Source organism: Barbus barbus (assembly GCF_936440315.1).
Source record: "Barbus barbus genome assembly, chromosome: 41".
Taxonomy (NCBI): Eukaryota; Metazoa; Chordata; class Actinopteri; order Cypriniformes; family Cyprinidae; genus Barbus; species Barbus barbus.
Genome location: NC_136719.1, coordinates 3,108,280 through 3,132,771, shown reverse-complemented (window position 1 = coordinate 3,132,771; position 24,492 = coordinate 3,108,280). Strand labels below are relative to the sequence as shown.

The 24,492-nt window shown below is 39.1% G+C and overlaps 1 protein-coding gene across 1 annotated transcript in view; it reads right to left on the bottom strand.

Moving 5' to 3' along the window:
* Positions 1–22,963, bottom strand: part of LOC306860477 (NLR family CARD domain-containing protein 3-like) — a gene marked incomplete at both ends in the record, with an annotated part of 42,096 nt that extends 19,133 nt beyond the window's left edge. The window contains 6 exons of the mRNA XM_079402213.1: positions 2,409–2,558; positions 2,671–2,788; positions 3,926–5,757; positions 22,405–22,515; positions 22,621–22,731; positions 22,839–22,963. Of these exons, the coding sequence (XP_079258339.1) occupies positions 2,409–2,558; positions 2,671–2,788; positions 3,926–5,757; positions 22,405–22,515; positions 22,621–22,731; positions 22,839–22,963 (2,447 nt within the window). The remainder of the gene's footprint in view (positions 1–2,408; positions 2,559–2,670; positions 2,789–3,925; positions 5,758–22,404; positions 22,516–22,620; positions 22,732–22,838) is intronic.
* Between the last annotated feature and the right edge of the window lie 1,529 nt (positions 22,964–24,492).

Here is a 24,492-nt window from a genome sequence, read left to right as displayed (position 1 = left end):
GGTCGGGCTTTCTGGGATGACACTCAAATAGTTCAGGTCATACTTGGAAGGGAGAGGTTATTATATTATAGGAGAGCATAAGTCTAAGTGAACGGTCATGACATGCGGAGTCCCACAAGGCTCAATTCTTGCACCGCTCTTGTTTAGCTTGTATATGCTCCCACTACTTCATTTTACAGATGTGACAGATAATAAGTGAGATAATGAGGAAGAACCAAATTGCCTATCACAGCTATGCTGATGATACCCAGATTTACCTAGCCTTATCTCGAAATGACTATAGCCCCATTGACTCCCTCTGCCAATGCATTGATTTAAATTAACAGTTGGATGTGCCAAAACTTTCTTCAGTTAAACAAGGAGAAAACTGAAGTCATTGCATTTGGAAACAAAGATGAAGTTCTCAAGGTGAATGCATACCTTGACTCTGGGGGTCAAACAACTAAAAATCAAATCAAAAATATTGGGGTGATTCTGGAGACAGACCTTAGTTTTAGTATTCATGTCAAAGCAGTAACTAAATCAGCATACTATCATCTCAAAAATATTGCAAGAATTAGATGTTTTGTTTCCAGTCAAGACTTGGAGAAACTTGTCCATGCCTTTATCACCAGCAGGGTGGATTATTGTAATGGTCTCCTCACCGGCCTTCCCAAGAAGACCATTAGACAGCTGCAGCTCATCCAGAACACTGCTGCCAGGATTCTGACTAGAACCAGAAAATCTGAGCATATCACACCAGTCCTCAATTCCTTTACATACATTTAGGATTTATTTTAAAGTACTTTTACTTGTTTATAAATCACTCAATGGCCTAGGACCTAAATACATTGCAGATATGCTCACTGAATATAAACCTAACAGACCACTCAGATCATTAGGATCGAGTCTGTTAGAAATACCAAGGTTTCACACCAAACAAGGGGTATTTAGTGCCAGTTTATCAGGAAGTGACAATTTTGTTCTCCTTGACTCGTTGGATGGAAACATAGCTACAGTACTGACTGCCTTAAACCTGGAACTCATGGACATCACCAGAGACTGGGTTTTCTCTTTGATGCTTTGTCAGGCCTTTACTGCAGCTGACTTCAGTTGTTGTTTGTTTGTGGGTCTTTCTGCCTTTAGTTTTGTGCTTAGCAAGTGAAATGCATGCTCAATCGGGGTGAAATCAGGAGATTGACTTGGCCATTGCAGAATATTCCCCATTTTTACCTTCAAAAACTCCTGGGATGCTTTTGCTGTATGTTTTGGGTCATCGCCCATTTTTACTATGAAGCGCCGCCCAATCAACTTTGCTCCATTTGGCTGAATCTGGACAGAGAGTATATCCCTATACACTTCAGAATTAATCTGGCTGCTTCTGTCATCTGTCACATCATGAATAAACACCAGTAACGCAGTGCCACTGGAAGCCATGCATGCTCATGCCATCACACTGCTCCACCATGTTTCACAGATGATGTATGCTTTGGATCATGAGCTGTTTCAAGTCTACGCCATACTTTTTTCTTCCCGTCATTCTGGTACAGGTTGGTCTTAATTTCAGCCATCCAAAGAATGCTTTTCCAGAAGTGGTCTGGCTTTTTTAGATGTTTTTTGGTAAAGTCTAATCTGGCCTTGTTTGCACCTTGTGGTAAATCCTCTGTATTTGCTCTCGTGAAGTCTTCTCTTGATTGTAGACTTTGTCAGTGACACGGAGAGTCACTCTCCTGGAGAGTGTTCTTCACTTGGCTGGATGTTGTGAAAGGGTTTTTCTTTTTACCATGGAGAGGATTCTCCGATCATCCACCTCTGTTGTCTTCCGTGGACGTCCAGGCCTTTTTATGTTACTGAGCTCACCAGTGCATTCTTTTTTTCTCAGAATGTACCAAACTGTTGATTTGGTCACTCCTAATGTTCCTGCTATCTCACTAATGGATTCGTTTTGTTTTTTAAGCCTAACAATTGTCTGTTTTACTTGCATGGAGATCTCCTTTGACCACATGATGTGGGATCACAGCAACAGCATCCAAATGCAAATGCCACACTCAGAATCAACAGACCTTTTACCTGCTTAATTGATGTAGAAATAACTAAATAATTGCCCATACCTGTCCATGAAACAGCTTTTGAGTCAATTGTCCAATTACTTTTGGTACTTTGAAAAAGGGGGAGGTACAAATTTAAGAGCTGTAATTCCATTTTTGATGAGAAACCCCTCAAATTAAGGCTCAGAGTGTGCACTTTAAGCCCATATTCATTATATAACTGTAAATTAAATATGTTTAGGTCAGCAGCTAAAATTGTGCCTGTGTCCAAATATATATGGTCCTGCCTGTTGCTTGCAGCATCCTAGGTACACTGAAGGTCGAGACCAAAGCTGAGGGCTCATGTGCACATCTTTAATTTCATAAAGCTATTTTTAATACCTCAGTTTCTCCAGTTGACAGTGTGGACTCTTCAGTCCAACAAACAGCATCTCCACTCCAAAATCCTGCAAGCCTGTCTTGCTCAGGGAGTTGTTTAAAAACCGAAAAGATGCATCCAAACCTTGAAAGGATTTCTCTAACACAGACAAACTACACAAAGATCAAAATTCAGGTACACATTGGAATGGCTAACATTTAAAGGTCAATTTATTCAATAACAAGTGGTATGGTAACAATTTACTTGTTATTGAAAATCACAAACCTCTCCTCTTCATAGTGTAGATTCTCCAGTCCAGTAGAAAACAACCTTATTTCTGGACTCTGCAGGTTATTATTACTTACGTCCAGTTCTCTCAGAGGGCAGTTTGATGATTGTAGAACTGAGGCCACAGTTTTACAGCATTCATCAGAGAGATTGCAGCCTGCAAGTCTATAATAGAAATTAAATTAAAATTGTGACCCTGGACCACAAAACCAGTCATAAGTAGCACTGGTATATTTGTAGCAATAGCCAACAATACATTGTATGGGTCAATATTTTTTATTTTATTCCAAAAATCATTAGGATATTAAGTAAAGATCATGTTCCATGAAGATATTTTGTTCATTTTTCTACCGTGATGTATCAAAACTTAATTTTTGATTAGTAATATGCATTGATAAGAACTTCATTTGGTCAACTTTAAAGGTGATTTTCTCAATATTTTATTTTTTTTGCACCCTCAGATTCCAGATTTTCAAATAGTTGCATCTTGGCCAAATATTGTCCTATCCTAACAAACCACAGCTTTCAGGTGGTGTATAATAAAATATCAATAAAATTATGCAATGCTTTGATGGTTGGCCCTATAATGCTATATCATCCTTATTGAAATTTATTTATGATAAATTCTTAATTTAAAGATGACAAATTTAATATGGTTAAAAAAGGTGCCCTTATAAACATAAAAATGCCCCTGGAAATCAATTCAAGTGGGCAAAATTTATTTCACAGGTTATAGGTTTGGGGACATTTTTTTGTTGTTATCCTGGCTTTACTGAATCCTGAAAAATGCCCTCTTTTTGGTGTTATAAATCTGGCCAACCTATTTTTTACCATACCCAAAACTGGTATGGTAAAAATGTACATGTGGCATGAAATGACATGAAATGTGACAAAATACAGAATGAGTTGTTCACAACTGCATATTTTGTCCAATTCAAGTTGCAGTTTCCTGGTCTATTTTAATAAATGTTAAAGTGAGTCAGTGGATTGAATTCATCCAACTGGATATTCATAAAACTACCTCCTTAAGAGTTCCACAGAAGTAAGGCATATGGGTTTGGAATGACATGAAAGTTGGTAATTAATTATCTCTTTAGTCGTTGTGATATTCAAAACAATTCTGTTTTTAATACAGCCTCACAATGTTTATTAAAAAATGCTTTTAATGTAAAAAAAAAAAAATTATGTACTTAAATTAATACTCACTTAACTTTTCTGCAGTTGCTCACAGCTGGTATCAGTCTTCTTCTACCCTTCTCTGACGTGTTGTATTTATTGAGGACAAGCTCATCCAACACCTCCTCTGACATCTGAAGCATGTAGGCTATTGCTGAGCAATGAGCAAGAGAGAGTTTATCTTCCGAGTGTTTATCTGATTTCACAAACTCCTGAATCTCTCTGTACAGAGTCTGATCCTTCATTTCAAGTAGACAGAAGAACAGATTGATGGATCTGTCAGCTGCGAAATAATTATCATCAGCTCTGATTTTGTATTTAATGTACTGAGTAGTGTTCCTAATGCTCTCTGAGCTGCTCTCTGTGTGTGTCAGAAGACCCTGTAGTAGTCTCTGATTGGACTCCAATGAGACACCCAGTAGGAACCGCAGAAAGAGGTCCAGGTGTCCAGTTTTACTCCTCAGGGTTTTGTCAACTACCGATTCTAGTAGCTCAGAAAGCGAGATCTTCCCAGATGTCAACCACTTAAACTTTACAAAGAGAAGTTTCAGCATTTGCATGTTTTTAACAGTAAACAAGTAAAACACATAGAAAGCAGCAAGAAACTCCTGAAAGCTTAGGTGCATGAAGCTGTAAAGTTTTTTCTGATGAATCATAGATTCCTCCTTGAAGATCTCAGTGCAAATGCCAGAATACACTGAGGCATCAGTGACATCTATGCCACTCTCAATCAGGTCCTCCACATAGAACATCACATTACCCTTCATCAGCTGTTTGAAAGCCAGTTCAGCAAGTTTCACAATCATTTCTCTATTTGACTTTAGGAGCTTCTCTGGATCCTTCTCTTCAGACTTCTGATTCCTTGTATTAATTTGAATGAGTAGAAAATGTATGTACATTTCAGTCAGAGTTTGAGGGATTTCTGCACTGTCATTGGATTTCAGGTGGTTTTGAAGCACAGTGGCTGAGATCCAGCAGAAGATGGGGATGTGGCACATGATCCAGAGGCTTCTTGCTCTTTTAATATGTGAGATGATTCTTCTAGCTTGATGTTCATCACTGATTTTCTTTCTGAAATATTCCTCCTTCTGAGACTCATTGAATCCCTGAATTTCTGTCAGACGGTTGATGTCTTGAGAGGGGATCTGTATGGCTGCTGCTGGTCTGGAGGTGATCCAGATGTGAGAGGAAGGAAGAAGATCTCCTTTTATGAGGTTTGTTATCAACACACTGACAGATGAAATCTCAGTAATATCAGAAACGTTCTGTTTGTGTGAAAACATCAGTGTAATTCTGCTTTCATCCAGACCATCAAAGATAAACACAACTTTACACTCCTCATAAATCTCTGAATCCAGATCATGAAGTTCAGGATGAAAGTCCAGCAGAAGTCCGTGAAGACTGTACTGATGATCTTTAATCAAGTTTAGCTCTCGAAATGGAAGCACAAACATGAAATCTACATCCTGATTGGCTTTGCCCTCTGCCCAATCCAGAATGAACTTCTGTACAGAAATAGTTTTTCCAATTCCAGCGATGCCTTTAGTAAGAACAGACTTTATTTTGGCTTTCCCCTCACATCCTGGATGATATAAGGGTTTAAAGATATCATTGCAGTAGATTGGAGTGTCTTGTAAATGATGTGTTCTTGGTGTTTTCTCCATCTGTACAACCTCGTGTTCTTCATTCACACCTTCACTCTCTCCTTCTATGATGTAGAGCTGTGTGTAGATCCTGTTCAGCAGGGTTTGATTCTTTTGTAATTTGATTCCTTCAAATAAGATCTCATATTTGTTCTTCATGCATGTTTTGTGAGTGTCTTTTATTCTCTGGTGTCTGATGTTGGTCTCCACTAAGGAAGTGCAGGTTAGATGATTACCAGGTTTCACCAGATCATTGTGTTCATCACTGGAGACACAGCAACAAGAAAAGCAGAATAAGAAAGAGAGAGAGAAAGCGAGAGAGAGAGAGAACTTTGTGAAAGTACAGAAAACTAAAATCTATTATACAAAAATATACAGTGCCTTTAAGTGTTTGTGTTTATGTTGCTACCTTATGTTAAACTGCCTTAAATTAAAATTTTCCCACATCAGTCTACACTCCATATACCATAATGACAAAGAAAAAAACTGATTTGTGACAACTTTGCAAATTTATTAAAAATAAAAAACTGAGTACATTGCATAAGTCAGGGGTGGCGAACGTCGGTCCTGGAGAGCCGCAGACACTGCTATGTCATGTAACAGCAACAACAACATGAACAAACATTGAATGATTGTCTTTTTATTAACTTACATTAACACAGATTAATAAATGTATTGTTCCATGTTCGTTTGTATACCGCGCGCAAGGTTTATGCACATAGTCCACGTCGTCTTCTCTGTTTTTAGTGCCAGAATATCTCTGTGGCAGAATTACAGCACCACATACTGGTCTGGCATGTATACTACATTGTTTTGTGTCAGTTTTGTGGTTTCGTGTGTACACAGATATTTCTTGACACGAGGGAAAAAAAAGATTGGATAGGGAAAGCTCTGGCTTCGTGTGGATGTAGCCTAAAGGTTCACAGAACAATGTAGTCTCCATTGTTTGTTTTTATGTTGCTACCTTATGTTAAACTGCCTTAAATTACTTTTCCCCCACATCAATCTACACTCCATATACCATAATGACAAAGAAAAAAAAACAGATTTGTGACAACTTTGCAAATTTATTAAAAATAAAAAACTGAGTACATTGCATTAAGTCAGGGGTATTTCCACTACAAATACCATTATAAACATTACAAACAATCAAATTTTAACCATTAAATAATGGTTTCCTGTAGTGTGTTTTACATTAGGATTTAGTATTTTTATCAAAATCCATGAATAGAAGGTGACCAATTAACAGCAGAGACCAACAGGCGCCATTACAGTTTCCATTAAAACCAATACAATTTTCATTATAACCAGTAAAACAATTACAAATTATGTGATGGTTTCTATTTTTTTTCCAACAGAGGATTGAAATAAATGCTTTATTGTGTGAACTAAAACACTTGAAATCTACATAAAAAGAGCAGAATGCAAAATGTATATGACAATGATAAACATAAACCTAGAATCTAGAAACCTGAAACAACAGAATTCTTCAATTTGAGTATTCATGTTACGGAGCCGACGAGACATGAGACATACGGATCCATGTGCAAAGCTTTATTATGAGATGTGATCATGAAACAGGCATAGATTAATCAGACTAATCACCTTATAGGCTACTTCATTTACTCTATTTTCTAACTCAATAGCTCTCAAATGTAACCCATTGTAGAATCGCTGCTGTCTCTTTGTGGACGCTCGAACCTGGGATTTTACTATAGTGCAAACATTATAGGCTACATGCTGTGTATAGTGAAAGATGCGGGCAAAGGTAACCTGATGTAACTGTACACTTAGGTTTCTATTTAGCTTCTCCCAACCGCCTTTTTCTTCACGTCTTTTGCTTGCCATCAGGAGCCCGCTCTCCTTCCCGTCAATAGTTTGCATTAACGCCCCATTTTGTCAACGTCCCTTAATCTTACACTTTTTCTGTGATGATGAGCCAGCCAGGCCGATGGCTGTTGAACGAACGCCCGTTCTGGACTTCTCCAGACAAAATGTGTGGACTTCTCCACATAAATACACATTTATGTATATATCTCAGTATTTCTCGGAGGGCAGGCTTTAGGTATAACTCGTTTGAAGTTATGGTGCTGCGTATAACATTATCTAAAGAAACACGTGTTAGTGATAAATCCCCTGTGGTGTTTGTACTGGCTACTGTATACAGGCCACCAGGGCACCACACAGACTTTATTAAAGAATTTGCTGATTTTCTGTCTGAGTTAGTACTGGCTGCAGATAAAGTCTTAATTGTAGATAGAGTTGCTCTTTAGATAGAGTTGCTCCTTTACGCTTAAGGAAGATAAAAGAAAACAGTCCGACTCCATGGTATAGTGAGCACACTCGCACCTTAAAGAGAGCAGCCCAGAAAAAGGAGCGCAGATGGAGGAAAACAAAACTAGAGGTATTTTGTATAGCCTGACGGGAAAATACCCTATCCTACAGAAAAGCATTAAAAACTGCTAGATCTCATTACTTTTCGTCTCTTCTAGAAGAAAACAAACATAACCCCCGGTCTTTATTCAATACAGTCACTAAATTAATGAAAAATAAAACATCAACAGGTGATGGCATTTCCCAAAAGCACAGCAGTAATAACTTTATGAACTACTTTACTTCCAATATCGATTCTATCAGAGATAAAATTGTAACCATGCAGCCGTCAGCTACAATAGTGCATCAGATAGTACACTATAGATCCACTGAGGAACAATTCCACTCATTCTCTACTATAGGAGAGGAAGAATTGTATAAATTTGTTAAATCATCTAAACCAACAACATGTATGTTAGACCCTATTCCATCTAAACTACTAAACGAGCTGCTTCCAGAAGTCATAGATCCTCTTTTGGCTATTATTAATTCATCACTGTCATTAGGATATGTCCCCAAAACCTTCAAATTGGCTGTTATTAAGCCTCTAATTAAAAAACCACAACTTGACCCCAAAGATTTAGTTAATTACAGACTGATCTCAAATCTCGCTTTTCTGTCAAAGATACTAGAAAAGGTAATATCCTCGCAATTATATTCCTTCTTAGAGAAAAATAAGATTTGTGAGGAATTCCTGTCAGGATTTAGACCATATCATAGTACTTAGACTGCTCTCATTAGAATTACAAATGACCTGCTTCTATCATCTGATCGTGTTTGTATCTCTTTATTAGTTCTACTGGATGTTAGCGCTGCGTTCGACACTATCGACCACAACATTCTTTTAAATAGACTAGAACACTTTGTTGGCATTAGTGGAAGTGCATTAGCATGGTTCAAATCGTACTTATCTGAACACCATCAGTTCGTAGCAGTGAATGAAGAGGTATCATATCGATCACAAGTGCAGTTCGGAGTACCTCAAGGCTCAGTACTAGGGCCGTTACTTTTCACGCTTTATATGTTATCCATATTATCAGGAGACATGGTGTTAGCTTTCACTGTTATGCTGATGATACTCAGCTCTATATTTCTTCGCGGCCCAGTGAAACACACCAAATTGAGAAACTAACGGAATGCATAGTCGATATAAAAAACTGGATGACGAGTAACTTCTTACTGCTAAATTCACACTATCTAACACTTGACGGCTGCTCTGTCAATTCTTCTTCATCAGTTAGGAACCTAGGTGTGCTGTTTGATAGCAATCTTTAATTTGAAACCCATGTTTCTAGCATCTGTAAAACTGCGTTTTTCCATCTCAAAAACATATGTAAATTGCGACCTATGCTCTCAACGTGAAATGCAGAAATACTAATTCATGCGTTTATGACCTCAAGGTTAGACTATTGTAATGCTTTATTGGGTGGTTGTTCTGCACGCTTGATCAACAAAGTACAGTTGGTCCAAAATGCAGCAGCTAGAGTCCTTACTAGAACCAGGAAGTACGACCATATTAGTCCGGTTCTGTCAACACTGCATTGGCTCCCCATTAAGCATCGTATAGATTTTAAAATCTTGTTAATTACTTATAAATCCCTGAATGGCTTAGCTCCTCAGTACTTGAGCGAGCTCTTATCACATTATAGTCCTCCATGTCTGCTGCGTTCTCAAAACTCTGGCCATTTGAGAATACCTAGAATATCAAAATCGACTGCAGGCGGCAGATCCTTTTCTTATTTCCAACCCAAAGTCTGGAACAATCTACCTAATACTGTTCGGGAGGCAGACACACTCTGTCAGTTTAAATCTAGATTAAAGACACATTTCTTTAACCTGGCTTACACATAACACACTAATACACTTCTATTATTCAAATCTGTTAAAGGATTGTTAGGCTGCATTAATTAGATCAATCGGAAACGGGCACACTCCCCATAACACATTATGTACTCGTTACATCATAAGAAGAATGGCATCTACGCTAATATTTGTCTGTTTCTATTCTGTTTCTCAGTCCGTGTCCGGATCAGATGGTGGATCGGCGCCGGGAGATGATGTATGTGGCCCTGATCGTCGGCGGAGACCGGACACCTGGATGAGCCCGGGGACATATCCCCAGTCACCGTAGCCACCCGATCCGGTCCATATCCAGCCCAGATGGTCAATGCAGTCACCAGATCCAGTCCGTATCCAGATCATATGGTGGATCAGCACCCAGAGACGACCTCTACAGCCCTGAACGTCAGCAGAGACCAGGACACTGAGATGAGCGCCAGAGACAGATCCCCAGTGAGGACCCCGCCACTTAGACAGTCATTAGGAAAGACCACTGGAACCAGTTGAGCCCTTACAATCTGACTTTGCTGCAGTTGGAATTGAACTGCTGGTTCGTTTGGCCAGAGGAGAACTGGCCCCCCAACTGAGCCTGGTTTCTCCCAAGGTTTTTTTCTCCATTCTGTCACCGATGGAGTTTTGTTTCCTTGCTGCTGTCGCCTCTGGTTTGCTTAGTTGGGGACACTTCATTTTCAGCGATATCGTCGACCTGATTGCAAAGACACTATTTAAACTGAACTGAGCTGGATGATGACATTACTGAATTCAATAATGAAATGCCTTTAACTGAAAATCTTTTTTTTAATCTTTTCATTTTACATTATTGACACACTATTTTCCTTTTTTTGATATTGTGCAGTTGCTTTGACACAATTTACATTGTTAAAAGCTCTATATAAATAAAGGTGACTTGACTTGACATTTGATTTTGACCTGAGGCGGCTGCCGGTTACTTTCGTTTTGTTGTTTATGTTTATTTAGTTGCTTCATTCCCGAGTCTTGAACTTGGTTACATACATACATTTTCCTTAAATCATCCTGGCAACCCAGGGTTTGAAAACCACTATCGTGTTGGAAATATACCCTACACCAAACCTAACCCTAAACCTATCCTGATAGTGTTAACAAATGCCGTAGGATTCATGGGATTTGTACCGGAGCTCTTTACCTCCCAAGTGCATCTCCATACTGTCAGTCCTCTGTCGTGTGTGTCATGTGTTCCCACCTCATGTTTCCTTATTTGGTTTGTTTCCTGTCCTTGTTTAATGTGATCATGAGCAAATTCTTGTCCAGCTGTGTTTGTCTCGTTATCTAAGATTAACCTGTGTATTTATAGTCCTGTCTGTTCAGTTTGATTTCGTCCGGTCTACTCGTTACTCCCCGGTGTTCCTGTCTGTGTCAGCCTTGCCTTGTCTTGTATTGTCTTGCCCTGCCTTGATGTCTTCATTAAAGACTATTATTTTGAGTTACATCCTTGTCTCCATGTTCCTAGTTCATCCCTGCTGTGTGCACCGTGACAGAAGACCAGACCAATACAGTAAGTGGCGCCCCTTAACCTCGTTTTGTTTTGTTAGTTTTTTCTAGTTTTTATTTTGTTCCTGTTTGTCTGTCCCCCGGCAAGGAAGTCACCACTCGTCCTTCCGCCCTAGCCCATGGCAAGTCAGCGTGGAAGTTCGGCGGGATCGCCGTGAGTCTGCTGGCCGCGGCTCATCCAGGCCCGCAGCTCACTCACTCCGCCATTCACGGGACATCATCGCCACCGTCCGTGGGGAAAGCCAACCGACCATCCGCGGCTCCCTCAATTCACGCCGCCGTCCACGGCTCACCCTAGCCTGCCGGCCCGCCACTGACTCAAGCCCACCGGCCCGCGGCTATCTCAAGCCCCGTGGGTCCAGTCCACATCATGGCCAGGAGTGCCGTGCCATGTCCCCAGTGTCATGAACTTTAAGTCTTGTCTTGCCCTCAGAAACATTTTTGTCTAGTTTTATCGGTCAGTCTTGGCCACGGAGACTCATCTGGGGCGAGCGGCCCTTCTTGTAGTGGCCGCAGAGGCCATTCCTAGCCACCTGCCCCTTGTCGCAGAAGTGGAGGCGGTTGCTGAGTAGGGCTGTGTATTGGCAAGAATCTGGCGATACGATACGCATCACGATACAGGGGTTGCGATACATTGCGATATTGTAAGCAAGGCGATATATTGGGATATTTCTTATTTTAGAAATAGGATATATTTTTTTTTAGGAAAGCTGTCATTAAGAACCCCCCACCATATGCAAACCTTAGCAAAAAAAAAAAAAAAAATAGTTAAACCAACACACTGCAGAATACACTGGGATCTGCATTTGCAATAATCAGTCCATAACATTCAACATTATTGAACCACTTTTTGTGCAGTACGAGTAAAGGGGGAAATATTCAAGTGCTTGCATGATAAAGGTTCACAGTTTAAGTTTACAATTGTGACATGCAATGTCATAAGATTTGATTTGAACCAAAAATTACATCTGCTTGATATCAATGAAAAATAAAGTGCTCGCAGGATTCCTAAAGAAAACAAAACAATCAAAGAAATACAGATGTTGCACATTCTCAGAACTTTTCAACTTGGATTTCACAGGTTTTTCAGTTTGTGTTTATGTTCCGCGTGGAATCGCCGAGACCGCGATGCGAGCACCGCCCCCAACTGCACAAAACTCTCCCGAATTACGAGAAAGCTGCAGCTGCACGTCGACTCTACCGCCCGCCGCACCCCGCGCAAACGCTCTTCAACACGGGTCGCGGCAAGCGGCAGAACCGAGGTTGCGCTCGCGCCGCGGTCCCGGGGCGGACATTACCACAAAAGCCCAAATGGTGCCACACTTCAGATTTGTGAACTGGAACAATTCTTTCATCCTCCATTACTGGTAGCGAACTATATTAACGATAACATTAGTGGAGTGCCCTGATGCTAGTATTTCCTGTCACTTTTTAAGTTCAGAATATGAACTCAAAACGAAACAACTGCCATGAATTTTGTATGATTTTTTTTTTTTTTTTTTTTTTTTAAATGTCGATATTCCGTTTTGGAGAATCGATACAGTATCGCCAAACAAAATATTGCGATACTCACGTGTATCGATATTTCCTTACACCCCTATTGCTGTAAGGGCCCCTGACTCCTTGTTATGCCCACAAGAAGCCTCAGGTTCCAAGCTAGCCTAGGAGGGCTTTTTGTCCCTGCGGGCTGTCCTGTCCAGTCATGTTCCTGTGTGTTAGCCCAGGAGGGCTTTCTGTTCCTGCGGGCTGTCCTGTCCAGTCCTGTTCCTGTGTGTTTAGCCCTGTGTGGACTGTCCTGTCATGTCCTGTATGTCTAGCCCTGGAGGGCTCCTGATACCCCCAAGCTACCCCATGGAAATTTTTTGGGAGGGTTAGAAGGGTTCCGGCTGGAGTGGCTGGGCCGAGGGACAAAGCCACGGCCACGAAGATCACCCGCCATGGCCTCCAGAGCTGCCAACTCCGCCATGGCCTCCTGAGCCCCTTGCTCCGCCATGGCCCCCAGAGCTCCCAGCTCCTCCATGGCCTGTCTGTCTGTTCCGCTCTGGAGGTCCCCGTCCTATGTTCTAGTCCATGTCTATCCTGAAGGGCCTCCAGAGTGCCCACCCCCCCTTCCCGGTGGAACTGTTAATGCTCCGGATGAGCCTTTCGGGAGGGGGGAGTCATGTCAGTCCTCTGTCGTGTGTGTCATGTGTTCCCGCCTCATGTTTCCTGTCCTTGTTTAATGTGATCATGAGTTAATTCTTGTCCAGCTGTGTTTGTCTCGTTATCTATGATTAATCTGTGTATTTATAGTCCTGTCTGTTCAGTTAGATTTTGTCTGGTCTACTCATTACTCCCCGGTGTTCCTGTCTGTGTCAGCCTTGCCTTGTCTTGCCCTGCCTTGATGTCTTCATTAAAGACTATTATTTTGAGTTACATCCTTGTCTCCGTGTTCCTAGTTCATCCCTGCTGTGTGCACCGTGACACATACTGCATGAGCTACCGAGCAAACCTACTGTCTTTGAAAACCCATACATATGAAGCTAGATATGTGATGCTAACATTCAAAATATTTCAATTTTCAAATATCGCAGCATATTAAAATTGCTTTCAAGTCATAACAAAATATTATTCAAGTAATTGTGTGAAAATTATGCTTTAGTAATTGATTTGTTTTTAGAAAAGTACCTAGAGGCACGTATTTCCAATGAGACTGGGTAGCAAAATATGGCGATACCCTCAATGATAACTAGGGCTGCTCTCGACTAAAGATTTTTCTGGTCGAGTAGTAGTTGTTCATTTGAAGCATTAGACGACTAATCAAACGTTTATTAATAAACCATTAAAATTATAATAATGAGCCATTAATTGCCTACATTGCCTAACAAGAGGTCCAGCACACGCATAAAGCTTGCCACCGCACATTGGCAGAAGTAATGATTATGAATGTATCAGGAAAAAAACAGTAAGGAGGCAGCATAAAAATTTTAATTCATTGATAAACTAGTGCTTTCTTTGTTTTTGGTTTAAGAGATGAAGTCAGCGACACTGGCTCATCATCTCTGCAATAAATATGCCTGTATGCATGTTTCATACGGATTACATAATCTGAAAATGTGTATTTATCATTTTAATTGTTTTATTTGAAGGTAGACATTTCACTCTCAATAGATAATTTTTTTTGTAAATTATGTCTGTAAGGCAAGCATACATGGAGTTTCACGCTCAAATTCACAGAGACCGAGACGGCAGAAAGCGCATCCTGTTTGCTTTCATTACTTTACAAAAACAATGTTTTGTTGTTATTGTGAGTGCAACATAGAGTTAAACAGAGTTTTTACAGATTCAAAAGATTATCTGTATAAGCAAAAATTACAGACTATTTTAAGAGCAAGTGAGCGCACCGGCACCTCCATCTGTCATGCAGTGATTGCTACTGTTCAGCTTCAACACTCCGCACAGACACTTGAACTGCGCACATTTTTCTAGGTTAACATTAGATTGAGCGGCCATGTAAAGTTGATAATACTTACATATTTCAGATGATAAGCCATATTTGAGGTCGATGAATGATAGGTGAGCGTTTGGATGTCCTGCCCAATGTATTGCCACACAGACCAGCCGTATTTTTTTTTTACCCTGCAATTAAGCGACTAATACAATTTTGGTCAACCAAGCCTCTTCTGGTCGACTAATGGTTTGTAGACTATTGGGGGGGCAGCCCTAATAACCTAGACCAGAGCATTCAGAACCTCAGGATGGCAGAAGGTTCACTTTCCAACAGGACAATGACCCTAAGCAAACAACTAAGACAATGCAAGAGTGGCCCATTCTGTGAATGTCTTTAAGTGGCCCAGCCAAAGAGTGGGATTGAACCCAATCAAATATTTCTGGAAAAACATGAAAATTTCTATCAGCCTCTAACCAACATGACAGACCTTGATAGGTGAAGAGGTGAGAAGAAGATTGGCAGATAATTGCCAAATGCAGATGTGCAAAGCTTGTCGCATCTTACCCAAAAAGACTTGAGGCTGTAAAGGTGCTTCACTAAGTACTGAGTTAAGGGTATGAATACTTATGGAATGTACTTATATTCGTTTTTTATTTTGAATAAATTTGCATATTTGTCACAATTTTTTACTTTGTCATTATGGTGTATGGAGTGTAGATTGATGTTTAAAAAATGTAATTTAAAACAGTTTAAAGCAACACAAAACAAAAACAAAAAAACAAAGAATACTTTCGCAAGGCACGGCAAATCATGCTATGATATTTTTAGTTATAAAAGAAAATAGCCTGCACATTTAAAGGTTTACTGTCAAAACATGGTACCGATGCTTAAGTTCATGAGATTTTCTAGTTCTTGTCAAAACAGTATTTTTTTGTTTACAACAGCTAGCTATTCCTTGAGATAAACATGTTACTTGCATAATACACTATGTACAGGGCTGCATTAAGACCACACTGGTGCCCCGGTGCTTTGACTTACTGCAGGGCCCCATCACAATAATTATATATATACTGTGTGTCACAGATCGGATGATTTTACAGATAAGCAAGAAACAAGCAAAAAATATATATTTAAAGCACTGTGAAGGGTTTTTGACATAATTTTATGTGTTGTTAACTCGGTATTTCCACGCTGTCTGAAACACATCTCTATGCTTGTGCGCGCTTTGGCTGTGTGTTAAAACAGTTCCTGAGTAACGAATTGAGTTCTCTTTCGTTTCTTCTTCTTGTGGCAAATTAATCTTGAGATAAGATGCGTGCCGAACAGTGGGGTCTGGTCTGTACAAATCACGGATCAACTACAACCCCTAATATAGACTATGACAGATCAGAGCAATCTATCATATACTAATTTAACATGAAATCGTCAAATTACTACTCAGTGTTGGGTGTAACTAATTACCAAGTAATTTGTTACTGTAATTTAATTACTTTTCCCTTGAAAAAGTAAAGTAAGGATTACTCTTATTTTTCGGTAATTTAATTACAGTTACTTATTATGTAATTGAACCTAATACTGTGTATTGACTGTAGAACATATATACACAATACAATAGTGGATTTAACATCAAAATCTAAAGTCTACCCTTAAAATGCATGCTTTTTATGCACCCTTCTCACTTTAAATACTGTGGTGAGTTAATAAGAGTATTGGTAACACTTTAGTGTCCAATTCTCACTATTAACTTGCTGGTTATTAGCATGAATTTTACTGGCATATTGGCTGTTTATTATTACCTAAAACGCACATATTAATGTCTTATTCTGCAAGACCTTATTCTAAATCCTTAATCCTACCCAATTATTAAACTTAACAACTACTTTACTAAGTATTAAAAAGCAGTAATTAGGAGTATTTTGAGGCAAAAGTCATAGTTAATAGTTAGTTAATAGTGAGAATTGGACCCTAATCTAAAGTGTGATGCAGTTACTTGAAAGAATTAAAAGAACCGTTTCATGTCTATCCTTGTATTGTTAACTTGTTGAGGTTGATATGGGATTTAGAAAATAATTAGTAATAAGTAATTAAATACTTTTCGGAGAGAGTAATTTGTACAGTAATCTAATTACACTGTTGAAGATGTAATTAGTAACTAGTAATTAATTACTTTTTTAAAGTAACTTACCCAACACTGTTGCTACATATCAATCACATACAACGAAAATACAGAATAATTAGAACAATCATTAATGCGCAATAAATAACAGAGTGTCATATGATCATATCTATAGGCTACACATTTTCCCAGAACGTACTTGCGAACCAGTAGCAATTCTTCCACGACCCAGTAGTGGGTTGCGACCCGGTGGTTGGGGGTCTCTGCTTTAGATGAATAGTTCACCCAAAAATGAAAATGCTGTTGTTGTTCTAACCCTTTATGAGTTTCCTTCTGCTGTTGAACATAAAATAATATATTTGGAACAATACTGGTAACTAAACAGTTGCTGGGCCCCCATGTGTTACGTGATCGTGGTTGTAGTAACAAAACAAAAGAGCAGGAGAACAAAGTAGACATTAACACACATATCCATTTATTAAACATTCAGCTGAGACAAAGACTAAGGGAGAACTAAGGACTTATAAAGGAACGGAAACAAAGGAACAAACAAGAGTATTAATACAAGACAGGTGAATAGGATGAATCATTAACTAAACAAGGACAGGAACTACCAAATAAGGGCAAAACAGAAGTGAAAGGAAACTGACACGTGACACCATGACTTTCATAGTATGAAAAAAGTACACTATTGGAGTCCATGGGGACCAGAAACTGGTTATGATCATTCTTCAAAATATCTTTTTATGTTGAGGAGAACAAAGAAGTATGGGTTTAGAACAATTTGAGGGCAAGTAGCCTATATGATGACTATCCTGTGGGTGAACTATCCTTTTAAGATCTGATCATATAATGCAGGCCACCCTTAAACGAATATGTAGTTTGAGTTTGTTCTAAGTTCTATGTTTGTTCTAAGTTCTTATTCTATGAGTTTGTTCAAACACAAAAAGCAATATGCATCCATCAAGTTAATAATCAAACTAACCTAAAATCTGTGGGGATGATGACACTGTGGGGGTTTTTCTGCTCCATGTGCTTTTCCAACAACTTCCACTCCATCAGCTCTATCAATAACCTGATAGCTGGGGATTTTACTGACTAATTTATGTTTTCTCTGTTGTTTGTCTTTTAAGTTTTTCATTTATTGAGCCCCTCTCTCTCAAAATTGCTGATATTTTTACTTATCGAATATTGGTCTTTGTGGAGCGTGGTGGGGCTTTAGCAATCGGCACTACAGATGGCCAGTCAATCTACTCCACAGCCAATCACGGCCCCCTCCTTGTTCAGGCCCAATGGTTAATACAGCTCTGACTATGTAGTCAGACAAAATTTAAATGTACTTTTTCACTTAAAATTAAGATATTGGAAATATTTCATTATCTGCATATATCTGGATACTTTTTATCAATACTGCACAATGAATGCAGCAAAATTCAAATTCTGAGGTGACTAAGTTGAGGTAAATATGGGCATTTAAGATGTTGTACTTCTAGATTGGTTCTGTTACTTTTTTCAGCCTTGTCACAAAGCACTGGGTGAAAAAGATGCACATTCTGCCAAATCCTGAAATAACTGTTACAAAAGACGGGAAAACCGTTTGTTCCCTTTCAAAACAGGAACTCCCATTGCGTCAGCATATGACACTTGGGGAACTCCTGTTTACTCTGTTACTGAAGCCTGATTTGCTCACGTTTGTGTAGCTGCACAAACCGCCAGAAGGGGTAAAGCTGACTGCTGTACAAGACGGCCCAGAACGCAATTTCATCAGAATTTTTCTCCTTCAGTGATGAGATCATCTCTTTGCTGACTCTGCGATCAAGAAGCCAAAGAAGAAAGAAGCTCAGCCTGCAGCTCGCTGCCATAAAAGAGCCCCGGCAGAGGAAGAAACAAGAAGCCTTCCCTGTGGCAGGACCTGTGCCTACAAGGGATCACTCAAACACAAGTTGCACAGCTCCGTGGCTGTTTCTTTCTCGCTGAGAGAGGACAAACTCCGTTGCAGCGTTTTTTGACATTTTGTCCATGCTTAGCATGAGAATCCAACTCTTTAACAGTGTAAATAACTCTGAATGCAAGAAACAGCATTTTACCCCCCCCTTAAGTTAATCGACAACGAATTGTGACTACCGGGAAAAACGGGACGTCTGGTCACCTTATCCCTAACCCTTCAGGTGCTGAGGCCATTATTTCAGATCGCTAGTTCGCGTTTTGGTAGCCTATCTGTCCACTGCGGCTGCCATACTGAGACTAGATATGCAAACGCTCCTTATGATCCAATGACAGGGATGCACATTTTGAAAGACAAGACAGATAACAGCCTATAGGATGTATTTTGAATGTCCGGTAGTCCTCAAATAACATTCTAGTACCGTCTCATCTTGTTGACAAGACGCAGCATACATTTCGTCATAGTTTTTATCATTAGATATTAGTTTTAGCTCATCAACTTCTTGTCTTAGTCACAGACAAAAAATGTTCATTAACGAATATTTTCCATCTTCGTTGACGAAATTAACACTACGACCAAGGCAATGCAAGCATTGTACATTTAACTAAATGAAACGGTTTATTATAAGATATAGACCCCGTTATAAACGGCGCTGAAGGTTTTACTCAGGTGGGTACTCACTCCCGTGAGGCCCACAATGGGGGGCGAAGGTTAACAGGTTAACTGACTATTTTCATAGCTTCATTCTCTGGTTTTCCTGATGGTTTCATCCATCAAGTGTCATCTGCCCTTTCCCCATGTATGAGCGATTGTATGTTTGTGCTTGTTTGGTTGTTTAGATTAGTTATGTATGCTAGCGTTTAGTTAATAAAACTTTTGTGCACAAAAATATTTCTAGTCCTGCTTGTGGATAATGTCACTTTACGATTTTGATCCTTGCTACATGCTCTACTGCATTAATACTGTAGGAAAGTATTTCTGTGGCCAGGAAAATATCCTTTCTTAGAGTTGATATGAACTTACACTGAATGATCGCTGGACGAACAGGGGTTTCCCAAAAGCAATTATGGTCGCAAGTTCCGTTGTTACCAATAGAGTTCAATGGGACTTAGCACCATAGTTAGCTAACAATGATTTTGGGAAATGCACCCCAGATTAGTTGATGGCAATTTAATTCTGCTAGTTACTGCTGGGAGCTGATATAAATAATTGTAATTAATGATAATTAATTGTAATTATTTATATAAATTTCCCTATTGAGCTGATTTGCTACAGTGCCTTCAAAAATCTAAAAGAAATTAGTAAGATTTCTGTGTGCTTTAAATTAAAATATTTTTTTATATTTTTGACTCATCCCTTTTCTTTATTTATTAAAAAAATCCTTTGCAAGTGGAAAAGGCAATGTTTATGAAGTCCTGTACTATGCATACTTGTACGTACATGGCAGTTCTATTCTTGTACCATCTCTACCTATTTTTATGAGCACTTTATGACACACAGATAAGTTGCATCAGTGTGCAAATCAATTAATGTATAAGACACATTTTATCATTTCATTCAGAAATAATGTAAAATAAACAAAACGTTTACAAACATTAGAAACGTATTTATATTCCCTACACTCCACAAACAATCCTGTAAATTTAGCAGTGTTCAGAATAGAAAAAAGAACGAAAACATAAGTAAAAAACAAACACAAATTATAGTGGCATTCACTATAAAAATATATTATAATCGCCCAGCCTAAATGCCTTGGCAGTATGTCACTTCACTTTATATAAAAGTCGCCTTGGAAATCGCAGCACATTTCAGATGAAAAACACAATTTATAATCCAGAAAAACAGTACTAGATCCATTTTCATAAAAATGTGTGTGGAAAACAGAAGAAAGCATATCTTTGCAAGATAAAACGACAAATTATTTCCATGTTGTCCCCACAAAATGACAGCACCCGTGAGCAGGAGGATAACGCTGGCATTTGTTCTGATACTGGAAAGTCTTTTAATCATTTTTAAAACAGTTCCAATACAAGGCATTTTTCAAAACAAATGAACACTTTCACATTTTTAAAACATGTAACTTATTTACAATGGTGTGGTGTATATAGCTATTTTGACTTTTTATTTTGTATTTTCTGTGCGGCTTGAACGCGGCGTCCGTCAAAAATAGACTAGGCGCCTCTCTTTAGAGAGCCGTGCGGAGAGCCGCTTCTGAAACGTGCCGCGGATCGACTGGAGCGGGACAGTATAAATCAGGGGTTATATACTGCAATACAGGCTACAGCGCCATCTATTGGATTTTACTGATATTGCATATTGGAACAACTGCATCACGGGCTGGATGAAAACGCCCGTAGTTTGCCCACCTCTGCAGATTCGTATAATTTTTTTTGAATCCCTCGTGGGCCGCCACAGGAGTGATAGCGGGCCGCAGATGGCCCGCAGGCTGTAGTTTGGACACCCCTGTTTTAGACAGTGACGTAGACAACACAAAAAAAGTGGCCTTTCAAAACGTTAATGTTGTGTGTTTTAATTCTATGACTCTCCTCATTAATTCAGCCCATTCTTGCATTCTGTCTGGAATATGTTTCTAACCTCTTGTGATAGTTCCTCCCAAAATTAAGATTCTCATGTCGTCCCAGATGTTTTCTTTCTTCAGATGAACACAAGCAAAGATTTTTAGTCTGTATAATGCAAGGGGACAGGACCACTTCAGAAACCACACAAAGTGAACACGACGGTCAAGTTTAAAATATTGTTTCATTATCAGAGGTTTATGAGTTACTGTCATATTCACTTTGTGTAGTTTTTGAAGCGTCATTTTTGGACGTCCCATACTTGTCTTATAAGAAGAGAGATGATTTAGTTTAGATAATTTAGATCTTAGTTTGTGTTCATCTGATAAATAAAAGCTGGTGTGTGGTGAGCGCACTGGCGCCGTTGTACTGTGGCTGCCGTCGCATCATCCAGGTGGATGCTGCACACTGGTGGTGGTTGAGGAGTGACCCCCTACATGATTGTAAAGCGCTTTGGGTGTACAGCAATACACAATAAAGCGCTATATAAAAGCATCATTCATTCATTCATTCATTCATATATATATATATATATATATATATATATATATATATATATATATATATATATATATATATATATGGGATGGCATGAGGATGGAAAGGATGGAGTTTCCTTTTAATCCCTTTCCCTGCAATTTTGTGTGTGTGTGTGTGTGTGTTCCGCCGTGCTGCATTTTAATTGTTATCGCTGCAATAAATATGTGTTTGACCTGTGCCATTTTCATTTTGTTTTGTTTTCTCTCTTTAACCAAACTTATGTATGTCTGTCAGAAAAGTTGAGTACAATTTAAAGTACTACTTTTTTACTTTTACTCATGTATGTTTTTGGCCAGATACTTGAGTAAAATTTTTGAGTACTTTTTACACCTCTGGATTTAAGGTTGCATTTAAATGACAGTTTTTCCTATTTGTCAGCTAGTACGTTTTATTTTGCAAATTCACAATTAATTTTCAGTTAGCATTTTTTTTTTAATGTTGGTATAGGAACTGTGAATTCAAATATTGTATCGTATAAAGTGATTCCTTTAAACACAAATCTTTTAAATATAAACCATAAATGCATAAGATTTCACCGGCTTTCACTGCATGTTTATACTCACACAGGGTCAGAGGTCACTGTTCCATTACTGAGATTAGGAGGCTGAACAACGGAATCATTACTCTTCATAGACACACAGCTGGATACTGGAGATGCTGCTGTCTGTCTCCTTCTGATGATAGAATTAGCAAAGGCGATTCAGGGACTGTATGCTAAAGAAAATTATCTCTAAAATTATTATAATTCAGTTTAGTTTCAGATACTAACAACATCATACCTGGTGTTAGAAATCACTGTTCCATTACTGAGATTAGGAGGCTGAACAACGGAATCATTACTCTTCATAGACACACAGCTGGATACTGGAGATGCTGCTGTCTGTCTCCTTCTGATGATAGAATTAGCAAAGGTGATTTAGGGACTGTATGCTGAAGAAGACAATCTGCTATATTACTATAATTTGGTTTCTTGCTTGCAGTATTGATAATACCTCACCTGGTGTCAGAGGTCACTGCTTCATTACTGAATTTAGGGGCTTGATACATTGAGATCTCACTCTTCATAGACACACAGCTGGGCTCTGGACATGGTGCTCTCTGGTACTGAACATCGAGACTCATTTTAGAGATAGATTTCAGAACTGCAAATGAAACATTAATAAATATCATATTTATGAAAACATTTTGGTGTGCATGACTAATGTGTTTATGGCATAGTACTATAACTAAATATTATAAGCAGAATATGCTACTTGCCTTTCTTCTTGTATCATTTAAAGAAGAGCAAAAAAAAAGAATAAGATATAAAATGAAGAACTCAGTTTCCACTCAAACTGGCTCACTGATGTTTGATAACAAAATTTGTAATGACATGAGTGTGAATGAATAATGGCTGGGTTTTTTTCTTTACAGGATGCTTTATGATAATGTAATAGTGTGGCTAAACACTGCCTCTGCAGAAAAAGATCAACGCCTGCTTCTACTGCACTGCCTGTTTAGCCCCGCCCACCAATTCGCGTAAATAATGAAAGAGGCAAAAGCAGGTATATGCAGAAACCAAACGATAAAGATGCTCTGAAGACAAGTAGCTATGCAGTGTCATCTTGTGAAAAACAGTCTTTGCATTGCCTTCCTCCTGATCTCAACATTAGGAAAGAGTGGATAAAATTTATTTTTAATAAAGTTCCAGACCGCGTCCGGAAGGACTTGGTCCTTTGTTCACTTCATTTTACCACGGACTTGTTTACAAACAAAGCACAATTCAACACGGGATTTTTAAAAAGATTGAAACTGAAAGACAGTGCTGTTAGTCGACGAGAAGAGGCTTAGATTATCAAAATTTTATGAGTTGCTTAGTCGCTAAATTGCAGGGGTGGGGGGTATTGGTGAAGCCGTGACGGACAGATTATTAAGCTCTGTATGGTAATTACTGTACATCGGTCAGGACATGCAAACATTCGTTTTATCAACCTCAAATGTTGATCACATCTACCTATAGGAATACGACACCTATCACGGCATCCCTACATAAGCGCTATTCAGTATTATTCAGCAGCTTGCTTGCTCAGGAGCAAATTACGCATCGCTGCACGTAAATCAAACTGTTGCAGCATGTATCCGAAATCAACATCTAAGTGAATGCTCTTTTAATCCATATTGGTGTGTATATTGCGTGATCTGCAATTGAATTAACTAAGTGATGTTAGCAGTTTTGCATGGTTTGCTGGAGCAAATAGCCTATTAAGCATATTTGCAGCAGCCTTTTACGCATCTTTGTTTACGCAGTCTAGAGTATGTAATCGCTCTGAGGACACACAGATGGTAACGGACAGGAGAACGGGTGAAATAAAATAAGCATTCTCTTGTATGCGTTTCAACCGCAGTTCGCCGTATTCAGCGGCATAATTCCTAAAGTTGGATGTTTTCATTAGCTGTGAGTGTGCGGTGGTTCAGCTGCACGCAGCATCAGAAGCACGCGTTTATCATTTATTATGGCTTCTATACTATAAGAATAATATTCATATCAATGACAGTCATTCCAAGTATTTCAGCAAGGTGTATGCTTCCCCTGCTGGACTGCCACTCAATACTGTCATCGCAACACGCGTTCAGTCAAAGAAAGGTTGTTTCTCAGTTTGAAAATTGGAATG